The 9,691-nt window shown below is 40.1% G+C and overlaps 2 protein-coding genes across 2 annotated transcripts in view; both read left to right on the forward strand.

The window, feature by feature from the left end:
* zbtb17 (zinc finger and BTB domain containing 17) overlaps positions 1-5,269 on the forward strand; it is a 15,472-nt gene extending 10,203 nt beyond the window's left edge. Inside the window, exons 9-15 of the mRNA XM_063464820.1 lie at positions 747-834; positions 2,311-2,427; positions 2,541-2,661; positions 3,010-3,140; positions 3,302-3,565; positions 3,666-3,755; positions 4,097-5,269. Of these exons, the coding sequence (XP_063320890.1) occupies positions 747-834; positions 2,311-2,427; positions 2,541-2,661; positions 3,010-3,140; positions 3,302-3,565; positions 3,666-3,755; positions 4,097-4,515 (1,230 nt within the window). The 3' untranslated portion in view covers positions 4,516-5,269. The remainder of the gene's footprint in view (positions 1-746; positions 835-2,310; positions 2,428-2,540; positions 2,662-3,009; positions 3,141-3,301; positions 3,566-3,665; positions 3,756-4,096) is intronic.
* Positions 5,270-5,599: 330 nt separating this feature from the next.
* Positions 5,600-9,591, forward strand: ddost (dolichyl-diphosphooligosaccharide--protein glycosyltransferase subunit (non-catalytic)). Its single transcript, XM_063463951.1, has 11 exons — positions 5,600-5,857; positions 6,502-6,612; positions 6,700-6,786; positions 6,884-6,987; positions 7,067-7,161; positions 7,344-7,437; positions 8,123-8,271; positions 8,541-8,688; positions 8,780-8,900; positions 9,059-9,165; positions 9,383-9,591. The coding sequence occupies exons 1-11, from the start codon at positions 5,623-5,625 to the stop codon at positions 9,530-9,532; spliced, it is 1,401 nt and encodes a 466-aa protein (XP_063320021.1). The 5' UTR covers positions 5,600-5,622; the 3' UTR covers positions 9,533-9,591.
* The last annotated feature ends 100 nt before the right edge of the window (positions 9,592-9,691 follow it).

Here is a 9,691-nt window from a genome sequence, read left to right on the forward strand (position 1 = left end):
CGTACCGAACCGAAAGCACTGTATCGAACGGTTCAATATCGATACGAGTATCGTTGCACCCCTAATACATATATATATACATATACATATATATATATATGTATATGTATGTATATATATATGTATATGTATGTGTATATATATATGTATATGTATATATATGTATATGTATATATATGTATGTGTATATATATATGTATATGTATATATATGTATATGTATATATATGTATATGTATATGTATATATATATATATATATATACATATATATATATATATATATAACTCTGCCTCAAACCCCTTGGGAATGATATGTGTGTGTTCCTCAAACTAGGGTCCTCTACCTGAGGCCTGTGAGTTTTATATGAGTCTGGACAGAGGCCTCTGATGATGTGCCTAAAATCTGCTGGTGCCACTCTTACAGTTTGGGGGTTACCACTTAGACCACTTTGGACTTTACCTTCCACACCCGCTTTTGTAGCTGGATGTGGGTGAGGGAAGGGAGATAGGAGAAAAACAACATGACTCACTTTAGTAGAACAGGTCAGGGTACAAATCCTCTGCAGGGCATGGATACAGTAAGGGTCCCCAGGCTAGATCCCTAGTGCTATCCAAACCTGCCTCGGAACATGAGCCAGAGAGACTTAACTAAAGTCATACTGGCTTGGCTGTCACCCCGGTTAAGTGTGCATATACTTAAGTGTCATTTATGGAACATTTTTGTTGTTTTGTGTTTCCTCATTAGGTTGGGAATCTAAAAGCTCATTTAAAAATCCACATCACAGACGGGCCTCTCAAGTGCAAAGAATGTGGCAAGCAATTTACCACTTCAGGTAAAAAAGAAATAATAACAATGTTGCTTTTTTCTTCCTGCATTTTTATTGTCACAGTGAGTAAAACACTCTCTGTTTCTTCATGAGTACAAATTCTACCTGTCATATTGATCTTGAGAGAAATGAAGGACCAAAAAAAATATCAAAACATACACCAGTGATTTGTTATTTTATTTATTTTTGTACTTACTAACAGAAACCTACTTTGTTCCTTTCCATTAGTAGGTAGTGTTAGTCAGTGTTATTCAGTTTAAAAATCGTTTGGGATATACAAAAAACCCATTAAACTGCATGCAAGTACAACAAATGTTATATTTAGAGAATCAGTGATAGTTATAATATCACTAAGAATATTAAATTTGTCGTTGGTGTCGTTGCTTTTAGTTGGTGTGTTACTTTTATTATATTATAACCTTTATTTAACCAGGAAAAATAATCCCATTGAGATTAAGAACCTCTTTTTCAAGGGAGTCCTGGCCAAGAGGCGACAACACGTTAAAAATTACAAAGTTACATACATATTGTAAAATAACAATTACATTTTAAACAACAATTTTCTCTGGCTCTCTCAATCTAGACTTAAAGGCATTTAATGAAATAAGATCTGCTATCTTCCAATCTTTTTGCATCGTGTTCCATGTGGATGGGGCAGCATAAATAAAAGCCCTCTTTCCCAGTTCAGTTCTGGCAAATGGAACATTAAGCAACAAAAGATCGCTTGAACGCAAGCTATAGGAAACAGTGCTTTTCCGTGTGAGCAGATCACAAATGTAAGTGGGCATTTGACCAAGCAGGGCCTTATAAATAAAGATGCACCAGTGAGCAAATCTCCTGGAGGACAACGAAGGCCACCCCACACGAACATACAGATCACAACAATGGGTCAAAGCCCTACAGTTTGTAATAAACCGTAAAGAAGCATGATATACTGAATCGATCTTTTGAAGACACTGGGCAGAAGCATTCATATACAGCAGATCACCATAATCTAAAACAGATAAAAATGTAGCATTCACAAGACGCTTTTTTGTCTCAAAGGAAAAACAAAATTTGTTTCGAAAGAAAAATCCCAATTTTAATTTGAGTTTTTTCACAAGATTGTCTATGTGAGGTTTAAAGGTCAAAGAATCATCAATTAGAAAGCCAAGATATTTATACGTATGGACCACTTCTATGAGGTCACCCTCAAGAGTGGACACCACAGGGACAGTTTGAGAAGAATTCTTCATGTTTGAAAACAACATTAGCTTGGTCTTATCAGCATTAAGAACCAATTTCAGCTCCAAAAGTGTGTGCTGAACCACGTCAAAAGCTTTCTGCAAGGATTGTATTGCTTTTTCGAGGTTTGAGCCAAAGGAATAAATAACTGTGTCATCAGCATAAAAATGCATACTGGCATTTCCTCCACTATGTAGAGTTGTTTTTCTTCTTTGAGCCATTTGGTCTAATCTGTGTGTACTAATACCTGCTTTTTAGGGAATCTGAAGAGGCACCTGCGGGTTCACAGCGGGGAGAAACCGTACGTCTGCGGGCACTGCCAGAGAGCTTTCAGTGATCCCGGAGCTCTGCAGCGGCATGAGCGCATCCATACAGGTACTCTCAAGACAGTCGGATTCTGGGGAACTTATTTTCATTTTTCCATCTGAATCCCTGTGTGAATATCATCTACTTCCCATGATAGTGATACAGTTATTTATATGTTGCAGGAGAGAAGCCCTGTGTCTGTATTATCTGTGGTAAAGCTTTCACTCAGGCCAGCTCCCTCATCGCTCATGTCCGCCAGCACACGGGAGAGAAGCCCTACGTCTGCGATCGCTGTGGTAAAAGGTCAGCACGGCACAATGATAGGCTCAGGTTTCAAACTCACTTGTAGCTGAGGTACAGAAACTGGCATTATTTAACAGGGATGTTTGAGAGGGGGATATTAAGTGTAGTTTAGAGGTTTTGACCTGTGTAGGTGGTAATGAGAATTGAAGATAATATAAATTTGTGGTCATTCTCAAAGGTCAAGTAACAGTGACCTGTTATAGTTCATTCAAATGATAGTGAGAGTACTGAGATTGACCAAATTAGAGATTAAAATACCGTTTAAAAGATTCTTTTCTTATGAACAAAATGAATAAATGTGTCAGTAAAGTAGATGAGAGGAAATATCATATATATGTTTTTGTGCAGGTTTGTGCAGTCTAGTCAACTGGCCAATCACATTCGCCATCACGACAACGTTCGCCCGCACAAGTGTCAGATGTGCAACAAGGCATTTGTTAATGTGGGAGACCTGTCGAAGCACATCATCATTCACACAGGTGAAGACCAAATTTGTTACTTTTTTTTAAGGAAAAATGGGAGAGTGAGGGTTCACCTGTTGAGCAGTTAAGTCTCTGTTTCCCACCACATCTGTATCCATCCAGCAGAACTCTGATCTTTCACCGTCAATCCACTTCTCATCTTTGTCTTGTTGTCTCAGGAGAGAAGCCGTTCCTGTGCGATAAATGTGGTCGGGGGTTCAATCGCGTGGACAATCTGCGCTCTCACGTCAAGACTGTGCACCAAGGCAAGGCCGGCATGAAGCGGCTGGTGGTGTCAGAGGGAAGCGCAGACGAGGGGGGTGATGGAGGAGCGGGGGCATGCACCTCTGACAGTGAGATCAACATCGTCACCGTCACCACGGAGGACATCGTCACACTGGCGACAGAGGCCCTGGCAGCCAGTGCTGTAGCTCAGCTGACAGGTCAGACTACATCTTCAAGGCTAGAATGTAATCAACAACACAGATGTTTGTAGATGGCAGTGAGGCACAGACGGTGACAAATGTTTGTGTCTGTTAACAGTAGTTCCAGTGGCTGCTTCGGTTTCTGCAGATGAGACTGAAGCTCTGAAAGCTGAAATCACCAAGGCCGTGGAGAAAGTGCAAGAAGCAGGTAAGACCTGGCATTATAAAAACATGTAATGTTATGAATGACAACAGAATATCAGACATTGTTTGGGGGAGAAGCAGTATGCAGTGTTAAGCTTATAAGCTGAAGTCCAGTTATTGACCCTGAAAACAATAATCAGTAAAAGAAGCTGAATATGTACGTATGAGTATGTGTGACAGATTTTGAAGTACACAGCTACTTGCATAACCATCTAAATGGTCTCAATGAGAAGTATTATTACAGTACTGTAAACTTCATCAGAAGCCAGTTCCTTTTTCTTACACAGAACAGGTCACAGATTGAAAAATGCTTAGTTTGTTCATGAAACCTTCTTCTCTTCTCAGATCCCAACACGCAGATTTTGTATGCTTGCGATTCGTGTGGTGATAAATTCTTGGATGCCAGCTCCTTAGCTCAGCACGTACGCATCCACACAGCTCAAGCCCTGGTCATGTTTCAGGCAGATTCCGACTTCTACCAGTACACCGCAGCCACCACTGCCGAGGGGGATTCTACTGCAACATGGCAACCCACACCCGAACAGGTCATCCACGAAGGAGAGCTAATCTTCCGTACTCAGGATGGAGAGGGAGAAACAGAGGATGGGATGATTGGAGAGGCGCAAGAACAGGAAGAATCAGAACAGGAAGTTCGGGAGAAGGTGGAGGATGGACAGGTGGAGACCACCACTGAGATCAAAACATATGAAAAAGATGTAGAGGAGGACAAGGAGCAGGAGATGGAGTGTGAGAGTCAGTCGTAGTGGGGCAGATTTGTTAAAAGTGTGTGTCATTTTGCTTGTAAATGAAATGAGATTTATACTGTATAAGGAGAAGTAAGAAATGAAGTGTGTTTATGAGTTTTGTTAAATATGAACTGGATTGATAACAGACACTGTTCCTGAAAAAAATTCTTTCCAGATTTGTGATCAGTAGTCATGTCCTGTTTTCAGCAAACAAGGTGAGATCTAGTAGTTTTTGTAAACATTGAGAGGTGGTTATGCTACTTTGTGTAGTTTATTTTTAGACTTCAGTGTAGGACTGTGCTTTGTCCATTATATAAAACATTTAAATTCTGTCTTACCCAGTATAACTTAAAGAAAAGAATTCTATGTGATATTTTTCCCATTTTTATGATGAAATAATAATATAATCATTTTCTTTAAACATACAAAATATTTTTCTTGTACTTAAAGTATTTTCATGCAGAGAATGTTATTCAAAGGCTAGCTACATGAACATATATGAGTACTAAACTGAAGTAAAGGACACTTGATGCCTTTTTACAGAAGCAAGGTGTTGTAAATCTTGTGTTTAGATAATATTTGTATATTTGTCATGTTACCTCTGAAAAGATTAGAATTGTGTACAGTGACAACAAACTGACAAATGTCACAAGACTTTTTTCTGTCACTATTGATTTTTGTGTCATTAATTTGTCTGCAGAATGCTCGGATAAAATCCCTAATACTGCTTATACTGGAAGATGCCATCAGCTCAATAAAGAATTGCCACTGCTTGTGTTGTGCTCTTGTTTTTACTAAAAATAAATAAAAAGAATAACAAAGGCTTATCTGCCTTGCTGATACAGTATTTACGAATCGGGGAAAAAAACAGAAATAACTTAAATGACAGCTGAAAGGCATAATCCTTTAAGTCGTTTAAACGCCGTTTTGGTTGTAAATATTCAGTAAAAAATGTGCATATTTATATTTCAATGCCTGGACTTACCTGTTTGCCAGGCTTACAATGAAGCTCTCACGCTATTGGTTGACTGGCAGTCAGGGCGACGCGTTCCGCTCTGTGATTGGCTGCCTCTTAGGGTCAGAGTTTAGTCAACTGCTAACGCTGACGTCGACTTCTGCAGCAAAATGGCGGCGCTGACAGCAGTCATGCAGACGAACTGGACCGGTTCTTTATCATCGTCCAAAAAACGAACCGGAATGGTGTTAACGAGGCGTTTCAAGCTTTTGGACAATAGCGTCCTTTTATTGCTGTCGTTAGCCTCCGTGCTGCATTGTGCTTTGGCTGACGGTAAGACGTTGGTGCTGCTGGACAACCTCAACATCAAAGACACCCATTCAATCTTCTTCCGCAGTCTGGCAGGTCAGTATGATAATACTGTTTTTTGCAGCTTTACTTACTCTGCTGTACAGTCGTATATATGCCTCGTTTACCGGGCATCAGCAAGTTTTTGGCAGCTAACAAAAAGCCGCTGCTAGACCAGAAATTGATGCACCATAGCAAGAATGCTAACATTAGCTTAGCTTTAATATGTTCGCTGTCCTAACGTAATTTGAGCCTCTTACAACTCAGTGTAATATAATTATATGGATGAAGATGTGCTCGATGCTGTTGTTGTTAAAATTATTTAAATAATACTATATATGCATTTCCGTGCATATTTGCATTTCCGCTCCTCTGCTCTTCTGGTTTGCTGGTAGGTACAGTAGTGGGAGAAATCCACTTTCCTGTTTTGGCAACAGTCTTCGAAAGAGGAGTTCATACAGTTTGGGTTATTACTGTTTTAAGAAGATATGTAAAACAAAACGTATATATGTCTGAAAATACAACTTTTTGTAATACTCGGGGATATTACATGCTTTTGTTAGAGATAACATGAGTGCTTGCACACCTTTGCTGTATACTGTTGTAGTAAGCATGTCCTAATTTTCAAAAACCACTGTGTTAAAACTTTAGCCTTAGTACGCCATTGTTGCTGTTAATTATAATGCATCTGTCTTCTTCAGACCGTGGATTTGACCTCACCTTCAAGACCGCTGATGATCCCTCCCTGTCGCTGATCAAATACGGCCAGTTCCTGTACGACCACTTAATTATCTTCTCACCATCAGTTGAAGGTGAGTTTCACAGCGTTAAAACAAAAAATAAATAAATTGTGGCAGGTGATTTCTTCCTGAAGGTAAACACTTTTTTGTCATCCGCAGACTTTGGTGGAAATATAAATGTGGAGACTATTACATCCTTCATTGATGGCGGGGGCAATGTCCTGGTTGCTGCAAGTTCAGACATCGGTCAGTTGATTTATAACAGGGTTTGTTCCAGTCTTATATTATTTGAAATGTTTAAGTATGATCATTCAAGTATATTTGTTTTGTTCTTGTTTCACAGGCGACCCTCTGAGGGAGCTGGGCAGTGAGTGTGGCATCGAGTTTGACGAGGAAAAGACTGCCGTCATTGATCATCACAACTATGATGTGTCTGATCCTGGAGAGGTAAATGGCTTGGCCTTTACACAGCTGCCATTTTATGTTTTGTTATGTTGTTGTAATTTGTGATCTTTCGTATCTCCAGCATACCCTGATTGTCGCTGACCCAGAGAACCTGCTGAAAGCTCCCACTATTGTCGGCAAACCCACCAAGAAACCTGTTTTATTCAAGGGTGTCGGGTAAGCACAGTGATTTTCACACTGTTTAAGATGTGTAATAAATGATAAATTCATCCTTTTAGCTGGAGCAGAGACTTGTGTCGGAAGATGTAACAGATAGTGTTGTTAGATTTTTAGTCATTGTAAAAGATTAACTCCCATGCTCAGTGGAAAATATATTGAATGTGGCTCACTTTTTCCAGCATGGTGGCAGACCCAGACAACCCTCTTGTCCTGGACATCCTTACTGGCTCCTCCACCTCCTACTCCTTTTTCCCTGACAGACCCATCTCACAGGTAATAATGTTGACATGTCATGATAATGTCAGGTAATGAATTATGATTTATTCAGGAGAAACTGTCCCGGGCATGATAAGTAGCCCCTTCAAAATTAAAACTGTTTATTAATGGTTTTGGAAGAAAAAGGCACAAGCTTATTGTGCACTACCTCATTTTCTCCGCATGTATAACATGGTCAAAGTTTCAGAAGAAAGGGTGGCGCTAAAACAGCTTTGTTCAGGCAGAATGAACCACAGGGCAGCACCAAGCCCAGTATGAGATGATTAAGGATTATTTTCAACTATTTTTAATGCAAAATTACGCTGGTAGAGTCCAATAATAAACAAGTTGAGTTGAGATCCTTGTATAACTATTATTAGCCTGAATGGATATTCAGCTCAATTTGATTTTATTTATAGAGAGAATCAAATCACAACAAGAGTCACCTCAAGGCATTTTATATTGTATTGTGAAGAGGAAAGCTCCAACAATCAGATGACCTGCTATGAGCAAACACTTGATAGTGAGAAGGAAAAACTTCTCAGTATCACCCCTTTTAACAGGACCAAACCTCATGCAGAACTAGGCTCAGGGAGGGGCAGCTATTGGCCATGACCGTTTGGGAGTTACAAATGAACAGAAGTAGTAAACACATTAATTTTACTTTTTTAATGTTGTTGTTTTGTGTTTTTTAATGCTGTAGTACCCCCATGCTGTTGGCAAGAACACCCTGCTGATCGCTGGCCTCCAGGCTCGAAACAATGCCAGAGTGGTGTTTAGTGGCTCCTTGGACTTCTTCAGCGATGCCTTCTTCAACTCTGCTGTGCAGAAAGCCACACCAGGTTCACAGAGGTACTCCTGTCAGTGATGGCCTGGCTTGTTTTTCTGCCATGTGAATGTTACAAGTTCAAACACATTTACTGCAGATTTCTGCAAGTTTAGATGCTTAGAATGTGTTCCACTGAGTTTGCAGTTTAGTGCGTTTGACCTCCTTAAGCTAATCTGTAGGTGGAAAACTGTCTTAAAATGTAAGATTGTAATAACTATTCACTGATATTAGATTTGGTTACAATATAGTTGGTTACAGATGTCAGTGTTTGTCTCCTTGTGGGCTTTTTCAGGCACGAGCAGACAGGGAACATGGAGCTGGCCGAGGCTCTGTCTCGCTGGGTGTTCAAGGAGGCTGGAGTCCTCAGAGTGGGAGCTGTTACCCATCATCGCGTGGGGGAAACCAACGCCCCCACAGCATACACCATCACCGACCTCGTGGTGGGTCTTGTTGTCTGTTTGTTATCATCACCGTGAAGATATTTGTTTTTAGTGCAGTGTCGCTCAATCACTGTAAACCCTTTTCACGCAGGAATACAGCATTGTCATTGAGATGTTGTCCGAGGGCCATTGGGTCCCATTCGACGGAGATGATATCCAGCTTGAGTTTGTGAGGATCGATCCCTTCGTCAGGACTTATCTCAAGAAAAATGGTATGGTATTGTATTATAGAATACATTTGCATTCATTTACATCTTGTTTACAACCTACATGTATTGTTTTTATAATGTTTGGCAGGGTTGACTTCATATTCACTTCATATTTATTACAAACTGTATTTATGATAAATGTTCCATTGTTGTTCAACTAGGAGGTAAATACAGTGTCCAGTTCAAGCTGCCTGATGTGTATGGAGTCTTCCAGTTCAAAGTGGACTATAACCGACTAGGATATACACATCTCTACTCCTCCACCCAGGCAAGTTCATCAGAAGTTCCCTCCTAAAGACTGAATCATGTTGAGTTTATTTACTATAAGATAAATGTATAGAAATGGTAAATATTGAAAGTATTGCTCAAATAATCATCCTGGTTACTATCTCTGTTCTTTTATCAATCATTTGTTGTAATAGTAACCTATTAGTTGATGTGCTGTATGGCTTGCTAACTAATACAGTTGTGTTTCTCCACCGTAGGTATCGGTGCGTCCCCTGCAGCACACCCAGTATGAGCGTTTCATCCCCTCAGCCTACCCATACTATGCCAGTGTCTTCTCCATGATGGCTGGACTCTTTGTCTTCAGCGTAGTTTTCCTCCACATGAAAGAGAAGGAGAAGTCTGACTAATACAGAATGCCAATGGGGAAGAGAAAATAAGACTGGAAGTGAACTTGTGGTGTGAAGAGTGGAAATGAATGTCGTGATGGCTTGAGTCTTCATGCAGGGACTTGGACTGTTTCTGTTCTGTTATTGGGGAACTCACTTTGTCGGGGTCTGAGGGCCAAA

This window comes from Pelmatolapia mariae, linkage group LG20 (assembly GCF_036321145.2).
Source record: "Pelmatolapia mariae isolate MD_Pm_ZW linkage group LG20, Pm_UMD_F_2, whole genome shotgun sequence".
In the NCBI taxonomy this organism is placed as follows: Eukaryota; Metazoa; Chordata; class Actinopteri; order Cichliformes; family Cichlidae; genus Pelmatolapia; species Pelmatolapia mariae.